The sequence below is a fragment of the Patiria miniata genome, unplaced genomic scaffold, assembly GCF_015706575.1.
Source record: "Patiria miniata isolate m_02_andy unplaced genomic scaffold, ASM1570657v1 HiC_scaffold_13, whole genome shotgun sequence".
In the NCBI taxonomy this organism is placed as follows: Eukaryota; Metazoa; Echinodermata; class Asteroidea; order Valvatida; family Asterinidae; genus Patiria; species Patiria miniata.
Window position 1 is genome coordinate 11,951,977 of NW_024037051.1, and position 22,074 is coordinate 11,974,050.

Below are 22,074 nucleotides of genomic sequence, written 5' to 3' on the forward strand. Positions count from 1 at the left end.
CTCAACAGCTCAGTTTTTCGGGGACAAAAATATGTGACCCCCGAAATTCGTTCTTGCATGGTCCTCGCGAGAATAACACAAAAACGCCCAGTTTTTAAAGGATGAATGAGTGAAAGTTTATATTCTAATTTTAAATGCTCTTTCTATTTAATATCCTTTCGTTCAAAAACGCGTTTTGTAGCCCAATTGGGCGCATTCCAGGCCGTAATATCCCTTTATCCAGCAAAATGTCAAATTTCACAGGTGTAGTAAAAATGTGGTTGACCACAGCGGTTGACCACCTCACAGCTGTTGACCCATACTTTGTAGGTTTTTTTTCCTCGGGGGAGGGGGGGGGAGGTGTACTATTGCACTTGCTCCCCTTAATCAAATTCCCAGTCCTTGTCCTTGATCTTGTCTGCCTTCCTGGTTCCTGTAGATACAAGAAACACTAGAGGGCTGATACACTGAAAGTCTTCTTGCCGGATCGCGGAAGTCCACTTTCTATTAATAAGGGGCCGTACAGCCGTCATCTCTATTATCAGGAAGTTTCAAGCGGTTGCAATTAGATCGCCGTAGTTTAACTCCAAATTCCAGACAACTTTCATTTGAACTTTTTTTTTTTAAATTTTACCAGACACTATATACCATGTACTATAAACCAACGCGTGAAATTAATACACATGTATTGATATTTTTTGGTCAACTGTACCTTAAAATGAAGTCAGATTTGACTAACATAGATAACAGTCAAACCATGACCAGACATTGCGGGTCAGCTAGCTGAATGTGAAAATCAGTGAAGTTAACTTAAATTATTACTGAAAATATCGAGTTTAGACTGAAAATCAGTGAAAGCTGGGCTTGATTCCCTGGGGGATGATGGGGTTATATATCCCCGCACTTTTTGACTTTCGTTGACAGAATTGAAATGGATTAAAGACGTCCAGTCATATTCAGACGAAAATGAATGACCGAATTTTAGAAGTGAATGATCATTTCAGGAAATTGGCCGGGAAAACCTATATTTGTGAAAGTTGGTCTGCTGCAGTTATGATATCTTAAAATCATTAACAAACAACAGCTTTTAATAATTAAAGGTGTTTTTTAATTTGTTTTTAATTTTTATTTTTACTTTATCTTAATTAATAATGTAAAGAATTTAGTCGGCGGATGTAGAGCAAATGTCGCATTTCCCTAAAAAGGAAATAAAACCTAAAGGCAAATACTGAAATAGAGGGCAAATTATTTTTTGCTTGCACGCATGGTAGAACGATCTTCCCGTACAGCGTTTAATACCCTGAGGCTGAACGAGTATAGATTGCTGGATTAGGGGTAAGTTATTTGAGGTGGCTGTCTAGTGTGGGATTCTGATAGCGCTGTAAAGCATGTTGCCTATTTTTTTGCCCGAGGGTGCACGGCGTGATTTTCTGAATACAAGTCCATGGCCTGTTTTATTAGACGAATTTACCCTGGTGCGTGAAGGCAAAGGAGAGACGGGTTAAGGTTTATGAAATTATTTGTAAACACAAATTATTTGCTTAAAGGTTATGAAATTATTTGTAAACCAAATTTATTTGCTTAAAGTTGGTATATACGTGCTTTTTCAAACTTTTCATTTTCTTTTCCAAACGAAATTTAAAGGAATGTAATGTCCAGTAACAAATTTTTTTCATGCCGTTACACAGATTTAACAAGTGGTTTTAAATGGCGCGCTTCAGTTCAGAAATTGTCCACACTATTCAGAACGAATTAGGAGCGTCCCGCTCTTAATTCAAAAGTTGAAATTAATTAATTGATTACTTGACGCGGGCCGATTTTGTTTTCATGCGATGTCTTATTGGAAAGCTCATAATGTAATGCTAGAAAAATATAAATTCGATTTGAAAATAGCACACCCAAAAAGCACATATACACCAACTTTAAGGTTTATACAATTGAATTGTATTCAATTAAAATTCGAACATTTCACTTCAATGCTGCCATTCTTTACATTGTGCACGCACAATCTATTTCCAAAAGTATGACATAAACGGATGTAAATACTTTAGGACTTTAGGAGAAAATTAACAGCAACATTTAGGTATAAGTCGAAGCAAAACGGTTTTGTACGACTTAAGGCCTGTGTATTACGGACAAAAATAACGTACACAACCAAAACACTGTTAAACATGGACAAAGGGGAGAAAAACATAGTGTAACTGTGACAAAGTTGCCTTTTACCTTCATTGCTCCGTTCAATACCGAGATTTTGTCGTATAACTTCCTCGAGATCTTGAGATATTTAAACCCCATCGAAAATCAGATTCGAAAAGTTGTTCAGTTTCATTTTTGACTCAGCCGTTATACTAAAATGTTAGGGCTCTGTGGTTTGGTCATAATTAGATTTGTCGAATGGAGGGCGTGGAATTAACAAAATGGGCAATGCACTTTTTTTGGTGGGGGCTGGATGAAGTTTTCCATGCTATATACTAACATGTATATTCCGGTTTGTATTTGTTAAACATTATACTCTATTAAAATGCCGAGGGCGTTATGTTGGCGTGAGTGTCACGAATTTAAAATGGCGAGACTCCCCATTTCCGGAAGAGTTTATTTGCGCACACTTTTTTAACGAAGACGTTGTTGCATTACCGGTGCATCGTTCACATGCACCGAAGATAAGATGGGCGTGGGATTGTAAGATGGCTCAAGAGGTTATCTTGAGACGAGGTTTACTAGGTCTAGTCTTTGCCTCTGTAATTTGGCTCGTTGCTTGCCCTATCTTCAGAGTTCAGAAGACAGGATTTTTTTTTTTTTTTTTTTTTTTTTTTTTACATTAACCGGTTGCAGTTGCTGAAACTGTCTAGTTTCTTCAAAATGTTCCATGTAGCCGCTCGAAAACGAGAAATTCACTGAATGAATACTACATTTTTTGTGTTCAGATTATTATTTTAACTGGGTAGTCCATTCAGTGGAATCCACTTGCCTCCCATAGGGCGCAGTAAAGAGATGACAATGTGATGAAATTGCAGTTTTGGGTGTGGGGGAAAGTTAAACCAAGAAGAATGTTGAGTAAAACCCACGGAATGAAAACCAGTCCACATGGACCCAGGCAGGAATCGAACCCGGGTCACAGCGGTGGAAGGCCAAGGAAAGTGCGCCGAACGCCAAGCGGACTAATTGGGCACGGACAGTGAGTGGAACGGGATTTGAGCCCGCGGCCTCGTACCGGTACCGATCGACGCTCTGCCAACTGTTTACACAGTTAGAAGCCTCTAGTGAATTGTCGGTCTTCCAGTTTGTCAATCAGTTTGTCAATGTCTTTTTGTTTCTCAGAAGAAGTGAACCCAACTATTCATAAGATGGAATTTTGCACCAGGGTGATGTAAATCAATATTATCTTTTTTTGCCCTTCACCAACGTGTGTGCACTATATACCCAGTGTGATACCTTCCGAGTGAAAGTTGAAAAAAAATATGTCGGGTGGGAGTCGAACCCACGACCTCCTGCTCTCTAGTGCAGACGTCTTACCACTCGACCACCGAGCTACGGGATCCGTCGGCTGGTTCGAATCTGATGTACATAGCAGCGGCTACCACATTTAACCATTAATGCGTCGGGGTTATGTAAATCATTACATGTTTTAGGTTTTGACCTTCACCGACGTATAAACACTGTTTACTCACTCAGTGTGTTACTTCCCGAGTGAAAGTTGGGGGGGGGGGGGGAGTGAACCCAAGTTAACCCACAGTCACTCAATGTATTAGCAATCATTAGCGGGACTGCTGCAAAGCTCTAACACAGCATTCATCAGGTTTCAGACTAAGCTAAAATGACACAACCTTTTTAAATTCAACGTTGTCAGATAAACAACAAAGGAAACATGACTTAAACGCTCACGCATTATCTTTCGTGGTCAATGGTTCAAATCCAAATCTAAGCCAATTACTTTTGTTTGTATCTTTTTTTTGTCGGTGAATAGCTGTACGCGAAGTCTTTCCGTCCATAATTTTTCACTATTCACCCCGCAAACAAACCTAAATATACGCACGACAGTTTCCCTGTATTTCTGTAGTTGATTTATAAAAATAAAGTCTTTTGCCACACCCGTTATTATTTCACCTTTCAAAGTTTAACAATAGGGAAGGACACACACACAGAACTCATATCATGAGTTGTCAGTTGTTAAAGGGACATTACCGGTACGGCCTGGAATACGCCCGATTGGGCTACGAAACACGTTTTAAACGAAACAATATTAAATCTAAAGAGCGATTTAACTGGGCGTTTTGGTGTTTTTCTTGCGAGAACCATGCAAAACGAATTTCGGGGGTCGCAATTTTTTTCCCGAAAAAGTCGGACTGTTATGTGTTAGTTGTAATTCCAGCTGTATAGTGGTCGCCTTCTGCGATCTGTTAAACGGTACCCTGTGGAGATGTGCACAATAGGGAACACAAGATTGTATGCGTCTCCACAGGGCAAATTCTATAGGTGAATCGGTCTCCACAAGGTTATCAGGAAATAGATAATGGATGTTACTCAAAAACTAGGAATTTTCACGGTGTGTTGATTCGTCGCAAAGTGAAGTATATTATGTTAGGGATATTAAGTCCAAATTTCAGCCCAGGAAATTCATTCTGGTTAAAATAGGAGCATTTTGAAAGTACACTTTCAAACTCGATAACTTTAGTTCACGAGAACAAAGAAATGACTCCACAAGGATACACCCTTCAGTATTGTGCGGATGGGTTAACAAGCAAAATTTGTGTATTTGTGTTGTGTGTGTAATTAATTTTATGTGACACACACACAACGTGTATCATTCATTGAATGAAAACGACAGGAAAAGCGTATGCGTACTCCGTCGTGTCCAATGCAAACAACCGGGTGTTTTTCGTCTTTTCTCGGGAACGTAAGACATCAGGTTAGTTTCCTTTCAACTAGACCTTTTAAATTGTGTTAACAATCACAACATGAAATTTTGGGGGATTTCAGGCCGAATGATACACCTTTAAATACGGCAACGAGTTGACTGATTGTGTTGTCAAACTTGAAAAGGGCACAAAACTATGCCGGCAGTCCAAACAACACAGGTCGCTCGTGCATGGTTAACTTTCAAGGGCACCGCGCTATTAAACTTATCCATGTTTCACCTTTTGCAAAAAACACCTGTTCCTAATTCACAGGTACCGGTCTCAATAACCTATTTTTAACGATCAACCAGCGTGGTTATGAATTGCTACCTTCCTTGTTTTGATGTATATGTTGTTGCTTCGGGACATACCTTAATCCGGCATCTAAGTTTTCTAGAAAGAAAAGAATTTTTTTTTTTTGCACCACTAGGCTTGGAAAATGTTCAGCAGAGTTAGCTTTGAAGATTGTTGATGTGGACATCGGGGCGCTCCATAGACGTACCAGTAATAATGTCGCCGGCTTAGTGTTAAGCCTTGTCAATTACCACCAGCGCTGCCGCAAAATTGAAAACACCCAAAACCTAACTATGTGTTGTTGATGACAAAAACAGGAAGATTGTCGTCCGGCATAGGAAGGCATCAAATGTAGGGTTACCAAAATTGAACTAGTTATCGAGGGTATTCTCTACTTCCCCACCGTTATTTCTGTTGAGCACTTTACAAAGTCATGATCCAGGATGTCACTCGATGTCGCCTGACGGTGATTGGTGCAGCATTCGCTGGTAGATATCGCCCAAGTAGCCGATGGTACTCATGGTATAAATCGCTGGTAGTTCACAACCATGATCAATATGCACTTGCGCATGTGTAAGCGTTCACCCCGATTAGCCAATGAGAGCTCGAAGCAAAAACAAATCACCACCATCCTTGAATAGGGTGATAGGTGCGAGCAAAGGTGAAGGACTGTGTACTTTATCGGAACCGGGTACCCGAGTACCCGACCGATGATGTCCGGAACCGCTTCCAGATTATGGAATCGAGTACCTGTAACCAACTTTGCATATTACTTATACATTAGTAACTTCTCTCACATTGAAAAAGAAAGGTTTTGAATTGGGAATTTTCAAAATGAAAAAAAAAACCCAGGCCATATTATACGGGAAAACATGTTTCACGTTTATAACTCTCGCGAAAGTTGCAGCTTACACGGTTACAAAGCTCACTGTGCACAGTTGTATCTTGCTGTATTGACGCACTGATGTGGTAGTATATATATTATCGTACGGACCTTTATGAACAGCAACTTCCGAGATTCAAAATTTGTTGTTGGGTTTCTTTAACGGGTACCCGGGAACCGGTGTTTTTTCTTCAATCGGGTAGGCCTACGTGGTTCCCGTATATGCACGTGCATATGTTAAATTTTGAGGTGTTCGGAGTTCGGACCCTAGCTGGTTCGAACCATAGTATGAACGGGTGCTTCTGAGCTTTGTGGTAAGATCAACGACAAAGGTCTTTGCCTTCGTGGGAGGAATTTCTTATTTCTGACACAAAAACATGAAATTACATGCGGTGCTTTAGTCCGTTATCAATGCATTTATGTTTGGACTGCCTTAGAGAAAAGGGATTTCCTAAACCTCGGTTATATCTCCAGCTGTGGCTCATCTTTGGCTGCTGAAGTTTGGAAGATATCGATGTTCAAATTATTTTGGCTTTGATACGATGATACATGGTGCTGCACGTAAAAAATGGATATATAATAACATCATTGACTGAGGGACTTGAACTTGTCAGGAGCCCTAAAATCATTAATCTGGACTGTCAAGCCGATGCTGAAAAACAGCCGAAATTTGTTAAAGGGCCTATGCAATGTATTTTTTAAATGTAATCCTTGAAAATGCTCGTTTGTGTAATATTTAATCTTATTTATATTTTTTGTTTTGCCACTTACAAGGGCATTTTGGTGCTTTTATTTTGGTGTTTATGCTTATGAAAAATTCCATATCCATGAGCGAAGGTGTGATGTCATGTCAGGCAGAAACCTCAGTGTTACAGCTTTTTCAGCACCAAAATTTTGCACCAGAATTATAGATATTTTGAGGTCGTACAATTTCCTTACCTTTGGTGATTCGTTGTTGTGTCAATAGTCAGTATGCATGGCACTATGATGGCAGTAAGCCAGTGAGCAAACTTTTCTCACAAGTGTTTTCAATGAGAAAATTTTAAGTTCATGATTTGAACAGAAAACACCTAAATTGAACAGTACCTTCCTGAAATGACATCACACCAATATCGCGCTCAGTTGTCCGGAAAAGCATGGCAAAATTTAAAATTAAAAAAAAGTGTACTTTTCAATAAAATAACCCAAAAAGGGACGTCAAATAAATTTAAGTTACACAAAATATGTTCTTATAAGAAAAATTCACTTCATGAATCCTTTAAACTTCCTAAATTACTCATGGTAAACCTGTCACTCCATTATATCTCATTAAAACTTTCTCTCTGAAGACCCTTAGCCGTCAATCACAGATCCATCGATAAGTGTTCCCGTAACTTATCTTTCAAGTCAGAAAATCTATAGTTGGAGATAATTGCATTTACCACACACGCACACACAGCAGCTTCCAGAATGTTGATATGATACACGGTACCCTCTGGAGACATTGTGTATAGGGAACAAAAGATGGTATACGTCTCCACAGGGCAATTTCTATAGATGAATACGTCTAAGGTTATCACGAAATATATGGATTTTACTCAAAAACTAGGAATTTCCAAGGTGGGTTTATCCGTCGCAAATTGAAGTATTTTGTGTAAGGGATATTAAGTCCGAATTTCAGCCAAGGAAATTAGTTCTGGTTAAAATAGGAGCATTTTGAAACTATACTTTCAAACTCGAAAACTTTAGTACACGAGAACAAAGAAATGTCTCCACAAGGATACAAATTCCAGTATGCGTGCCTTTTTTCTGTTGATATTTATGTAGAGTTCAAAAATAGTTGTACAACTCACTACTAACCCCTTGCATACCTGGCCTTTCGGTCCTACCTTGACCTAATTACACCTTCCTCTATGTACAAGCCTGCTCTGTGTATAAGCCTCGTAATCGCGCCAAACCCACTGGAGCCATATCGGCACATGTTAAAGGAATCATATACACAATTTGCCCCTTTGATAATTCGGTTCTGACCTGGTCCTTAGGGTAAAGACTTCATATAGGTTGATTCCGATGACATTTACGCTTCCTTCCCCTAGTAGGCCCCCTTGACAGTCAAAACTTTTGCCTTTTGTGTAGGCGTCTGTAGAAGACGTGTAGAAATTATTTCGAACTGTTGCAGTCCTCCCAAAGGAGGAAGTTTGCGCGAGGACAGTTGTTTCGGTTTTTCCCCAGTGCGATTCTTTGCAGTGGCTTTTGGCAAAGGTGATGGTATTAATGAACCAACTTCCTCGATTCTGTGATTGAAACAGGGCGACAAAGAATATTTTAGCGACATGGTACACTAATAAAGGTTTTCCTTCAAAATGGTGCGCGGACCTACCGATACGTGGTCTCGTTGAAATAACTACAATGCCTGGCATCATTTCTCAACATCGTAATGGTAAAAGTAATAGGGACGTTCTAAAATATTTGAAGAGTGGGGGCCGGGATGCTATAGTATACTGCTTACATTGAGAACATTTCCTATAATACATGTAATATGAATAAGTACTTCCATCGAAGTTTTCGAAACCAGACATCGATATCTCCGTATGACTTTTACAGAAAAAAAAGCTTTATCATCACGTTGAATGGCAATCGGTTTAAAAGAGGAATCAACTGGTCAAGCTTTAAATCGGTATAAAGCAACCCACAGAGTTATATAACCCGGTAGGTTATATGGACAAACGGGGAGAGTAAAAGACGACGTTGTACTTGACCTGATGTGGTTTCGGTTGGCTGTGATGCTCTCTGTTCTATTTCTAGATTCTACTGGGTTTACATACATTTTATTGGACATTCCAATCTTACATCTATCTAACAGGTGCCTTATTAGGAATAGTTCACAAACTTTTGAATATTAACAATACAGGATTGAAGGTGTTTGCCCCCCCCCCCCTTGGGCCTGGGAGTACGGGTATGGCCCCCTTGAGCCTGGGGGTACGTGTATAGGGCTTGGAAAATTAGTGGAACATTAGTTTTCCTCATAAGTCCATGGGCTGACGGCCTTCCGGTCAAGCGCAGCGTCCACCCTCGACGGCCTTGTTCTTAGATGTGCCTCATTATTTTGATTGTGGTCCTGTTTCTTGAAGATCAACCCGTACAAGTATACAGTTAATACTGTATCATGGTGATAGTAACGATGTTCAGGAGCCTTTGTTTCGCAAGTGTAGCCTCGCTTTTGTTGAATAATGGTGTCTCGGTGCAGCAAGACAAGTCGTAAACTTATTTTAGAAACTCGTGAGATGGCGCCTTTAATACCTAGTCATTTTGCCTGTTTATAGTGGGCGTGCCCGCTGCACGTAGACCCGAGGGAGCGATGTGATGGAGGATAAGTTATCATAAAAGTGTTTATCATAGGAAATTTTACACAACATTTTGCGTAAACGTATTTTAGAAACTCGTGAGATAGCGTCTTTAAAGTTTAGTCACCTTGCAATCTGGGTGTGCCCTCAGAATAGGCCTTCTGCGGCGAGGTGCCGGCGAAGACGGGTGGAGTACTATCCGCCAGCGACCGTCTACAAGACAAGACAGACAAGAACTACGGTCACCATGAAAAGACGTCACAATCTTTAAAGTCTGTCACAGCATCGGAGATTTCCTTTTATGAGTTGCAATTTTGTGTGGTCTCAAAGGGCCAGCCTCGTGTCATCTTTGCACCTACCTCACTGACTGACACTTATGGGTGCGCGCCTGTAAATACGCCAAAAAACCGTCGGCCGAGATCGTGAATAAAAGTTATACCCTCAAAATATTTTATATAAGAGAGTTTTGAGAGCCATAACATTGGGGAATTGAAGAAATATGGTAATGAACCTCTGGCCCGGACTTGAGGCTTCCAATTCTGAGCATTTTGGATGCTATTGGGCTCGAAAGTGGCGCTATTTTGCCATGTTGTGGAGGGATCGTTTTTCAAGATGGCCTCTTTTCCGCTTTGGGGAAAATAGGGGTCGTCTTCTTTGGGTGAGAATATCTCGAAAAGTCAATGGCCAACTCACCAAAAATTGAAAAGAAAATGAAAGATGACACATTGATCATCATTTTTTTGTGCAGCTTGAATACCTGTGAGAGTTCTGAGTATTTCTAGAAGAATTTTGAAGTATGCGCATTTAGCACTAGTGTCTATGGGATTTTGTTTGCAGGGTTGCATCCTTATGACTTAGACTGCTTACCTGTAGATTTGCCTAGTCTTTTTTTTTTGCATTAGTTTATGTGGGCCCTGTTGTCAACTATTCACATCGACGGGAATTTTCGGTTTGTTGTGATTTCGAATTTGATATGTGATTTCAGGTTTGGGTTGAGTTTGGATTTTGGTTTAAAAAAATTTTGTGTGTCGTGTTTGTTTTGGGGTTTGGCTGTTCGGGTGTTCGGGTTCGAGTTCGAGCTTGTGTGGGTTTTAGGCTTTGGTTTTGAGTTAATGTTGGGAACTTGGGATTTGAGTATGGGGTAGGGATTGAGTTCTTTGATTGGGTTTAATTGGGGTTTTAATATTTGTTATGCTTGTTGTTTTAATTTGGGATGCAGATTCGGTTTGGATATGGGTTCCGTTTTTAAAGTGACTTCTCTGTTGCTCCTTCAGAGCCACCGTATGGAAAACATTCGGTTACACATCGTAACCATTGTCCCCTGAGCGCTGTTTTTGCGGCGGTGCCTCTGGCGCTGTATGTTCCCATGCTGCCAGATCGGGCGAGACACGCAGCATTGAAGATCCGTTCAGTCTTGTCTTAGACTTTATCCCAAGTCGGTCATGAGTTGGATTCTTTTGACGTACGTAGACAGGAGTTCAATCGCCACCGATAGATGTGGCCAAGCACCATCGGACATGCCGCAACACACTCACTGACTCGAAATGAAGTCTACATACGGTCTTGTCTGGATTAATCAACATTGCTGCTTTCAGACAACTGCGCATCTTGCTAACTGGCTAAGTCTGTGACTGCTTTTAGACTGATGGCTGGAGCAGGTTGTTCCGAGATCCAAGTTTTGTCCAGTCACAGGTGCATGCATGTCTGAGGTTTAAGGAACTCATGCCTCGATTTTTTTTTGAGGAACACATTGCTATAGGCTGTTTCCCTAAATGGATGCTTCATCGGCCCGAAATAGGGGATAGGGCATGCGGTAGATCTCAAGGCGCCAGGCCTCGTGTTTTTCCCTAACTATCCATCAAAGTTCGAAAGGAAATGAGGGGAGCCTTGCTGATGTGGGGGAGGGGCTGGCATTTGCGCCTTTCCTCTAGACCCGAAAATATGGGACACATTACCTTTAGCATTTACCTAACTACGAATATTCTGTTTGCCTCCATGCATGGTCAGTTGTGATTAGTCTGAAGATCATACATTCATAGTGGGGCAGATAGGGGAAATGTTTGGGGGGAATTGTATCTTTGATGATACAAGCATGGCATTTGGCACACAGTCAGAGTATTTCACGAGAAAGCTATTTGGCTATAGGGCCATCGCAGATTATCCTTTGAAAAAATATATAGGTAGAATCACAAGTAATTTTCAATTTTTTCACCCGCGCACCAGCCAATCGGACTCGACTTTAGAAACTGAGACGTCATGTCGATCAGAAATGTGGACTAAGCTGTTGATTGGTGTCAATGGACCGATCCAGTAAGCCCCGCCCACTGCGCACGTGGGCAAATTTACACGTGCTGCTCTCCAATGCCACACTGCATTTTCCTGCCGCGCGTATCATACACGCGAGCACGCATGTTGGACGTTTGTGCACGCACGTCGGACATAAATCACGGCTGTGATTGGTCAGAATACCATGGGGCGGTGCTTACTAGATCGGTCCATTTGGCTGACGTGTTTTGGTAATACAACAGTGGGTTACGGATGACCCGATATACAAGGCGTCCGCTGAATGGTCAGAATCTCATCACGGTCATGACGCAGTCTTGTTTTGCATAATGAATCACCGAATCTGCTTGCATATCGTAGATCCGAAGACTAAGTTTTGATGTGCTTGGGGGAATATTTAGAATAAGTAAACACTGGTCGTAGTCACAACAAATCTGGATATGGGATTGAATTTAACACAGGCCTCGTCAATCCACAACAGAAAATTCAATTATGATGCTATTATTGGACCCAGACGAGACACCGAGTATTTAGAATATTTGTAAAGAATTTATTTATTCAAGATACATAAAAAAAACCCAAGCCAGACACTTTTGCCAGGGCCAAATACCTTTTGAAACTGCAATTCCAGGTACGGGGAATGTTTTGAGAAAAAAAAATGACAGATCGAATGCACTTTCACTTTGCTGTACGACAGTCAACGTTTTTGTTCCCACACTCTATGCCAATATGTTTTCTAATGCCTGCGGTCACGCATTACGGTTTTGAAAGAGGTAAATCGCGCAGGTGGAAAACACGTCACACGAGAAAATACAATGTTGTGTAAAATTTGGACCTTATGAAATACGGCCCCATTAATTGTGTTAGACATGTCTCAGTAAAGATAATGCACCATGCCCTTTTCACTGACTAATAATCGAGTAAAAAGATCGGTAACATGCGAGAAACCGTTTTAACTAGAACAAGACAAAGCAGTTACGTCACACACTTAAAAAAAAAAAACCTCGTCAAAATTTGACCCGGAATCCGATCCGGGTTTCTACCATCTGATACTTTTTCAGGGTCAAAAATGACCCGCTTTTGTCGGTCAAACTGAATCTATTGACAAGATTTTCAGATCGAAATGATCTGGAAAAAGATCTAGATGTTATAGGAGTGTTATTTTGACCCGGAATAGGATCGTTTTGACCCGGAAAAGTATCGGGTCAAGTAGAACCCCTATTCTGGGTTAAATCCCGTACTTTTTACCGTACTTTTTAGAGTGAGGGTTGACCTTGGTTCGACTATTTAGAAATGCCATAATTAAAATTAGTTAACGTAACGAGTAGCTTGGGGACCGGGTACCATGACTATCGTCACGCGTGGGTATCCAGATTACCGCCGGAGGGCCGGTTGGGTTCAAAATCTAACCAAAAATTAGAACTACCGTATAAACTTCAATCCCCCATTGACATTCAGTGACCTTGTCAACTTGTTTAGTGAAAATGTCGGCACTAAATTCCCGAAGTCGGTCTCGGGTAATGGTGCCGATAAATATGGAATCGGGTACCCGATTCAGTCCCCACTGTCGGTTCTTCGGGTATGCCGGTTCCGGCTCACAGGCCGGTAACTCGTTGAAAGTCTAGCATTATGAGAAGAATTCGCCAGGAGTGACTCAGATCGTAGTGACTCATCGGCGGTGTATTATAAGCGCAAACGCAGAACTTGGAATTCACAGATGGACCACGTGCGGTAGATCCGGCGAGCTGACGAGAGATAAGTTGGATCGGTCAGCGGCGAGATGCCAGAAATGCTCCGGTCCCCAGTCTGTGATCAGGGAATTGAAGAGATTATTATTTATAAAGGTCTTTGCCTAATTGGAAAGATAACAAACCCGCATATCCATCATGAGCCGTGTGGTATACCGGTATTCTTTGAGGTTTTTAACGGCTAATACGACGCATTATGGGTCATGCGAATTAGGAAATAAGAAATGAATTTCGCTGGAATTTCGAAGGGCCGCTCCGTAGAAAATCACCATCGATGATTTTAACTTATGGGAAAACGGGGTCTTAAAGGTGTCTAACAACACACAAAATTGCTGATTGCAGAAATGTTTGGCTGTACAGGGTGAGTAAAAAAAAAACCGAAACCCAAATGTTGGGACCATTGTTTTAGGGAAGTTATGTAGCATTTTCAAAATCTAGGATATAAAGCCCAATTCATAAGCTTTCTTTTAGTACAAGAATCATTCAAATCACTCATGTATTTTTCAAGTTACGGAATTGTAAACACAACCACCGTGTTAAGGTTCTGTCCACGGATCACAGAAAACGTGTGCGTTGTCTCAGCAAAACGAAAACAATTCACACACATCCCTATGTGATTTGTTTTCGTTTTGCTGGAAGAACACTGAACCTTAAAACGGTGGTTGTGTTTAAAATTCCGTTACTTGAAAAGTATATGAGTGATTTGAATGATTCCTATACTAACAGAAAGCTTATGAATTGGGCTTTTATATCCTACATTTTGAAAGTGCTACATGCAGAACTTAAAACAATGGTCCCAACATTTGGGATTCGCTTTTTTGGACTCACCCAGCTAACAGCTCATAGCTAGAATCAGTTTTCTGCTGAGTTTGGCTTGGCACTTGAACTAGAAACCTTCCCGCTTATTTACAGCCAATAAAATTGGCCTCACGCCACAATGTCATGTTACCTGTACATGCCATTACGGATCTTTATAGTTTATGTTAAGCACACATTTCGCATGCATAGGCCCTGATAGGTTTTGATCAAGAATAACGTAATTTGAAAACCCCATGACATAGCATTGTAGCAACTTCGCAACCGTCTGGTGAAAAAGGCTTACATGGTTTCCTCTGTCTGACGTGTTTACATGGCACCCCTTGCAAAACATCGCGTTTGCAAAATACTGCAGCGTTTTCTTTTTTTGATTTTAGCCACTCACACCAAGGCCGGATCCAGAACACTATTTTTGGGGGGAGCAGAAAAAATTTCCCGAAAAAGTGGCTCCAAAAATTATCCGCCCAAAGTTTAATAAGAAAAGCATGGGATGGAGTGCAAAATGTATTGCTTTTGTTGAGTTTGTGGGTGGTGTACGCAATGGTCAACTTTTTGGCGATGTTACTCAAACAAATCGGGTTCGTTGGGGGGGGGGGGGGGGGGGGCATGGCCCCCGTTCGACCCCCTAGATCCGCCGTCGACTCACCCCAGTTTTTCTTTAGCTGTTGTTAGGAATCGATGGTACTGCTAAATCATCCATGACTGCAGGGATGCGAGAAACGATTTCGTTTTTTCAGATGAGACAAACAGTCCCAAAAGTGAAATCATTTTAAAGCGTTTCAAGTTACCATCCTATGAAAGTGAAGATGTTCTCCTATAACATTTGTGGATAGACCTTGACCTTTATTTTATGATTAACTAATTATGGTTTCTGTTTAGGGCCAGGTTGGGTTTATTTATAGTATAGAACCTTCTGCATGGTTAAGATCCTTGTATCAAACCTCATGTCCTGTAAATATTATTTTATATATACATGGTATTCATTAGCGCTTGTATGACAATCCATTGTTTTAAAAGACAATAGAAGAACTTACAACTATAATATCTTTCCAGCACAGCTAAAGCCATGTGTGTTGATCAGGTCAGTGGACGGTTTTCATTAACGCAAGAATGTCAGTCAATAGACCTTTATCATGCCGCCACCATTTTAGTCATGTTCCCTGCATCCAATAACAGTACTGAATGATAATATTTTATGCAAGAAGGAACCAGACTATTTTTCCTTCCAGCCTCGCTGTGGTTACATTGATTTGAATGGGGAAAAATCCAATGGCTTCAACATGATAATTGCCTATATTGACAAGATGATATATAGAAGGAATACCGCTAATATTCAGCTATATGAAGCTCATAAATTAAATGTCCGTCCAGAAGTGATATGATTATCAAGATGTTTCGTCCGCAACCCTGACCAAAAATTAATCCCACCCTCCATGTCCCCTAACCACAAGAAATTAAGAATTAATTGGTTTCCCCGTATTACGTACCCTTGCATTGCAAATGGGCCTTATTCACGAGTTGGCCATTTTTGTCGAGTTTCCCGAATGTATTTCATCAAATGTTAACTGTTGAATGGGATGGCGCCAGACTATTTATGCAGGCACAATGCAGCCTTATTTTACCGTCATTTTTTTTCAATATGGCTTTAAACATCAGGGAATGTTTAAATACAAATTTTAAAATATTAATTGAAGCAGACTTGAATTTATTATAAATTAACTTTCTTCCATTTCTCTTCGCAAGTTCCAAAGATCAAGATTTTACCTAACTTTCAATACAATATGGCCGACTCGTGAATAAGGCCCATGTAGCCGATCTAATAATAGCATAGTATCAGGTTTCCGTGTTTTAGACGTCTCAGGTAGCATTCTCTGCCCTGTCTGGTTGGTAGAACATTACAAAATTGGAAGTTCTGCTTTGCGAGTTCGCAAAGTCGTAATTGGTTACACCTGAACTCTGTGAGCAGTGACTAAGGGGGACAATGTGTTGGTAATGTGCTTCCCTCTATACCAATGTCTTAATATAAACCAGAGATATTTCCTTTCTGCTTGGCGTCCAAGGACAGTTTTAAATGTTCCAAAATATGTCTTTTTCCTCTGAGTCATGGCACCAGGAATATATTCGTTACCCTTTTGCCGTCGGAATGTCTACAGGGGAAACCGAAGAGGAAGCAGATTTCGCGATAATGTTTCCCCCCGATGATCCGAGCAAATTATCGGTCGGTTGGTTTGACAAACATCTCGCCCCCACTTCCACTTGTTGCGCCCCAGAGGGAAAACAACAACGACAGAGCTAACGTGACAAACCATACGACGAACGTTTGATGCGAAACTTTCCTTCGAAAGTCAAAATTTCGCCTGAAGTTCAGTTATGATTCTTCATTTTTGCACTACCTATAAAGTAGTTTAGATGCGTACATGCGATCCAATAACTGGCAATAAGTGTTAGCTGAAATAAAGACAAGTTCAAGTATCATAGGTTCTTTCTGCCACAACTATTACCCCAGTCAACGTCATTACATAAAAGGGAGAATGGGTCCATTTCGCATTAAATTTAGTAAGATTACCATTTGAAGTAAATATGAATTTTTCTAATAGGCCCACATAGTATCGTTTTAGCTCATTCTTAAATACTAAAAGAGACGGTTACTATATCTTCGTTTTGTAACTATGGTAACGGCATAGAAGAAGACTTACGCTAAGGGCGCTCCAGGTTTTGTTAAGTATGCCAAATAAAATCATCTCGTAATCTACAAACACATTAATGTTCAAGGTCTTCTTAATCAAATCACTAATTTGGATCCAGAACGATAAAGAAATCTCACAAGTACAAAATGAAGTGAATCAGAGTTTCATTTTCTACATGACCAAAGGAACACAAGTCGTTCTCCCCTTTACCAATCTTTACCAAATAAGAATTGACGCCCAGGATTCTATGGACCAATCTGTATTGAAACCATCGTAATTTTGTATCGCGAGTAATCGTAAAGGGCATACTGCAGAAAACCGACCATTTAGTGGCAGGGAAATTGATACTCAATTTTTATACTGCACCCATCTTGCCGCCTGCCCAAGTCATAATCAAGAAACCTCATCCTTAATTCCTTACTTTTCCCATTTAAAACCTTTCAACATCCGTACTCCACCCCATGCACATCCGTACACTTGCATTTCTGTCATTTACCTTTCTTCTATTTTGCACAGCACCCACCTTGCCGCCCACCAACGTCCAAGTCCAGTTCACCGGCCCCAAGTCTTTCATCGTGGCATGGGATCCCCCTCCGCACCCTGTCACGGGCTACGTCCTGGCCTACAGCGGCGGCAATGTCCAAATCGACGGCCACCTGACAAACACCGAGGTGGTCAGCGAGCACACCCTAGACCCTGCGAGGTTCTCCATGGGGCTGTACTCTCAGACGTCGGCGGGCTTCAGCACCACCGAGAGCTTCGCAATTCTGCATCCCGGAGATACAAGTAAGTCGACTTTTGTTTTCTTCTTCTTCTCTTTGAGCAGCGTTAAACTCACGGTGGTGCAAAAAGAAGGAAGCCCACTTTTGACAGCAATTTCCACCTATATGTTGAGCATATTTCAAACATTCAATTTAATGGTATTAAATATTGATCTTTAAACATAAGTGACGAAAAAAATTATTGCAAATGTATATTTTGTCTGTGAGATATGGTAATTTAAAATGTTCATGTGCCAAACCTGTTTGCCCACGGACGGCTTTATTTCATCCGCTTGACTGAGCTCCGGAGCTTGATTTGAAGACAAAAACACACTAAACCAGACTTAGCCTACACGTGGACAACAGTGATTATTATAATTAGCATAATAACCCTATTCTTATTATTTTTTAAAGATTTTTTTCACCACATATGGATAGAGATGTATTTACTACATTATATAAAAACAGTTCAAGTTAATGGGGGTTGAAATTCCTGTCAAAAGTAGGTATCCTTCTTTTTGCACCACCTGGTATATTAAAGTCTTTACAGATCCTCACAAGAAGATCCCAAGTGTCAGTTTACAGGGTGAGGAAAACAAAAACGAAACACAAATGTCGGGACCATTGTTTTAGTGAAGTTCTGCATGTAGCACTTTCAAAATCTAGGATATAAAGCCCAATTTATAAGCTTTCTTTTAGTTCAAGAATCATTCAAATCACGCTTGTACTTTTCAATTTATGGAGTTTTAAAACACAACCACCGTTTTAAAGTTCTGTCCACGGATCACAAAAAAACGGCGTGCGTTCATTCATCAAAAGGAAACAATTCACACATCCCGATTTTGCGTTTTGCCAGACAAAGCGTTGTTTTGCCCGACAAAGCGTTGTTTTGCCCGTCAAAGCGTTTTGCCCGAAAAGGCGTTTGGCCAGTCAAAGCGTTTTGCCCGACAAAGCGTTTTGCCCAACATAACGTTTTGCCCGACAAGGCGTTTTGCCCAACAAGGCGTTATGCCCTTGCCCGACAAAAAGTTTTGCCCCACAAAGCGTTTTGCCCGACAAAGCGTCCCCCCCCCCTCCCCCCCCCAAAAAAAAACACCACGCACTAATGGCTCGACTCGAATCCAAAATCTGCCGAATATTTTCCACACGGAGGCCACATCACTGTACGTCCCTTTTTATTGCACTGTGCCATAATCACTTAGGCCTAGAGAAAATAGAAAAGCATTAGTGTACTTTCTATCTTCATTGTACACATGAGAACAGGAATGACCCAACTTCTTCTTTATCGATCTTGTAGGCAAGAATGACTCGAGTCCACACTCCAAATTGTATTTTGTCGGGCATCTATTAAACGTAGTAAGCGTGGACGAGAGCCGAAACACTTTAGCACTTCCACTTCCAAATGCAAAATTTTAGTGAGTTGGGCCATCTAGTCCTCAAGTGTAATTATCTATCCATTCATTTCTCGCCACTTCCTGCCAGGAATCCCCCCGACCCCATCGGGAGTCCGCAACCTGATCCTCCCTAACACGCTGGAGCTGGAGTGGACCACGCCGACTCGAGGCGAGTTCGAGTTCTACCGTCTACTCTTCTCCAAGAACGGCCGGGACCAGCTGGCGGTGGACCTGCCCCCGACAGCCACCTCGTACTCCATCTACGAGATCAGCGGGGAGTTCTACACGCGCCTGTACTGCATCAGGAACGGGATCACCAGTGAGGTCGGTGAATGGCAGGAACGGACCAGAACTGTAAAAGGTAAGACTCAAAAGGGCACATGTGGGCCTAATGTAATTTGATAAAATGCAGTCCTTGTGAATTCATCTTTGTGTTCCATTTCACCTTATTTTCAATTCTCATTTTCTAATCTTTAAGGGCATTTCAGTGCATTTTTTTTCTATGCAGACAAAAAAATTGCGTATTTTTATGATTAAGGTGTGATGTCATTTCAGGCAGAAACCTGCACGTTACAGCTGTTTCAGCACAAAAAGTTGCCAGAATTTTTGATATTTAGCTGTCGTAAATGTTCTTTTCTTGGTGATTCGTTATTTCTGTACATGACAGTAGGCCAATGAGCAAAGCTCACAAAATGTTTACAATGAGCAACTTTGGGTTCACAGTTTAAACCAAAAAAAAACCCTGAACTGAACATTGTCTTCCTGAAATGACATCAAAGCAACTAAAGCAAGGACATTTTTTAAAAATGTTTAAAGAAGTGCGTTTTTCACTTCGATTAACCTCAAAGGGATGTCAAATAGTTTTCATACGGAGTAGAAAGTTGCACAAAATATGTACAATTCATGCCATGGTCCCTTTAATCCATCCCTTGCATTTGACATTTTTCACGGGTCACATTTTTTTAAATTCAATATCAACCATAAAAAGTCTACAGCTGCTGACATTGTTTTTGACCACTGGCCCCTAACAAGTTTGTCTGGTGTGGGAACCGGACGTGCTCGAAGATCTTAACATCCCTGAGAAACTCACAGATAGTAGATTGTTGGTCTACCCTAAAAAAAAAACATTGGTAGTGGATCCACTAAGTGTCGATTAGTATACCTATAGCTGATGCCACTGTTAGTTCTTCAGATACCAAGAGTTCTGCTGACATGCTTGTCGAGGCCGGCTAAGGTCGAGAGCTGCAGTGACGCATCATCCACTTTTCCCCCTTAAATTGTGTATGACCTTTACATCCCTGAGCAACTCACAGATAGTAGATTGTTGGTCTACCCTAAAAAAAAAAACATTGGTAGTGGATCCACTAAGTGTCGATCAGTATACCTATAGCTGATGCCACTGTTAGTTCTTCAGATACCAAGAGTTCTGCTGACATGCTTAGTTCTGTGCTCTTCTTCCTTACTTTTTTTCTTTACCTATATACTGTTGCAATACAGCACGTTGCATATGTCTTCATTTTGCCTTACGACTAATTACTATCTAAATGAAAAAGTAGTTAACAACCGCTCGAAGTTGTTCCCCATATATGGCTCTATAAAAAGAGTGGGAGTTACTTCACTCTTTCAAGGGCGGATCCAGAACACAATTTGGGGGGGGGGCCAAAAAAGAATTTGGTACCCCCAAAAAGTGGGTCAAAAAAATCACGGCGTGGGGTTCGGGGCCCGCTTAAGGGCCCCGAATTTTTTTTGGATTCTAGATGCTCTGTGGTGCGATCTGAGGCAATTTCTGACCACTTTAACCAATGTTTTTTGAGGAAAAGATGGCGGTGTACTCATTGCCTGCCTTTATTGCGATGTCACATGTTTCGTTTTGGGGGGCCATGGCCCCCTTTGGCCCCCCCCGATCCGCCCTTGCACTCTTTTCGAGTGGTTTTCACTATATGGGCCATTGTGAAGAGGAAAAAACACTCGGGACAAAAAGGTGCAAACTTCAAAAACCACTCGAAAGAGTTGTCCTCCGTGTTAGTGGTTTTTCACTTTACATCTTTTCTTTTTTTCAGCCCCTTCACCGCCGAGGGATGTATACATCCAACAGACGGATGATCTATCCTTTACCATTGCCTGGACGCCCCCCGATGACGACATCGATGGCTATGTCCTGATGTACAGCCCCAACGACGGTACGTGCCAGACCGATCCTCGTCCCCACCGCCACATCCATAGGGTCGCTGATAACGTCTCATTTTCTTCGAGCTCTCATTGGATACATTTTGTATAAGGGTCATTCTATAAATTTGGGGTCCAAAGTGTGACATTTTTCCCGTCCCTGTTACCTTGGTACTTTGTAATTTGCCATTCAAGCATCATTAAAAGTGACTTCAAATGATTGTTTATTTGTTGGGTAGGTAGTTTGCTATTCATAATCACTCTTGGAGGACGACTGCATTAAGGAGTGCATCAGAATTGTACAATCATAGATGTCAGATGTAACAGGGACAGGAAAAAAGTGGACCCCAAATTTATAGAATGACCCATAACCAGTGACGCGCTGTCAGCACTTTCGCGCATGCGCACGACCCGTTCGCACAGAACGCTCGTACAGGGTGCACTGCACCAATTCAAGCCTCAGCCCTCATTGAAAACAGTTTAAAATCAACAAAGTTCAGGGTTAAATAACATTCAAGCCGACATCACTGGGGTTTCTGAAACAAAAATTAAATTATAGTCTTGTCCTTCATCTTTCTATATATTTTCAATTTTTGGTGGGTTAGCCAATTACATTTTTTAAATATTCACACCAAAACAAACTCACCACCCGAAAAGTAATACTTCCCAAGCCGGCGAGCAGACATTTTACAAATGGCATCCCTTCACTTTCTCAGGCAAAACAGACCCAATTTTCAACCTTAATTTTATCAAATTATGCTCACAGATGGAAACGCCAAAACCAGGGAGTTGATCCTCGGCTATATTTACACAATCCCACCTTTTTTTTTTTTTTTAAAGGAGTT

General features: G+C 41.1%; 1 protein-coding gene across 1 annotated transcript in view; it reads left to right on the forward strand.

Annotated features, from left to right (window-relative positions):
• LOC119721587 overlaps window positions 1-22,074 on the forward strand; it is a 97,266-nt gene that overhangs the window by 20,221 nt on the left and 54,971 nt on the right. The window contains exons 3-5 of the mRNA XM_038191666.1: window positions 17,425-17,694; window positions 19,152-19,424; window positions 21,124-21,243. Coding sequence (XP_038047594.1) covers window positions 17,425-17,694; window positions 19,152-19,424; window positions 21,124-21,243 — 663 coding nt within the window. The remainder of the gene's footprint in view (window positions 1-17,424; window positions 17,695-19,151; window positions 19,425-21,123; window positions 21,244-22,074) is intronic.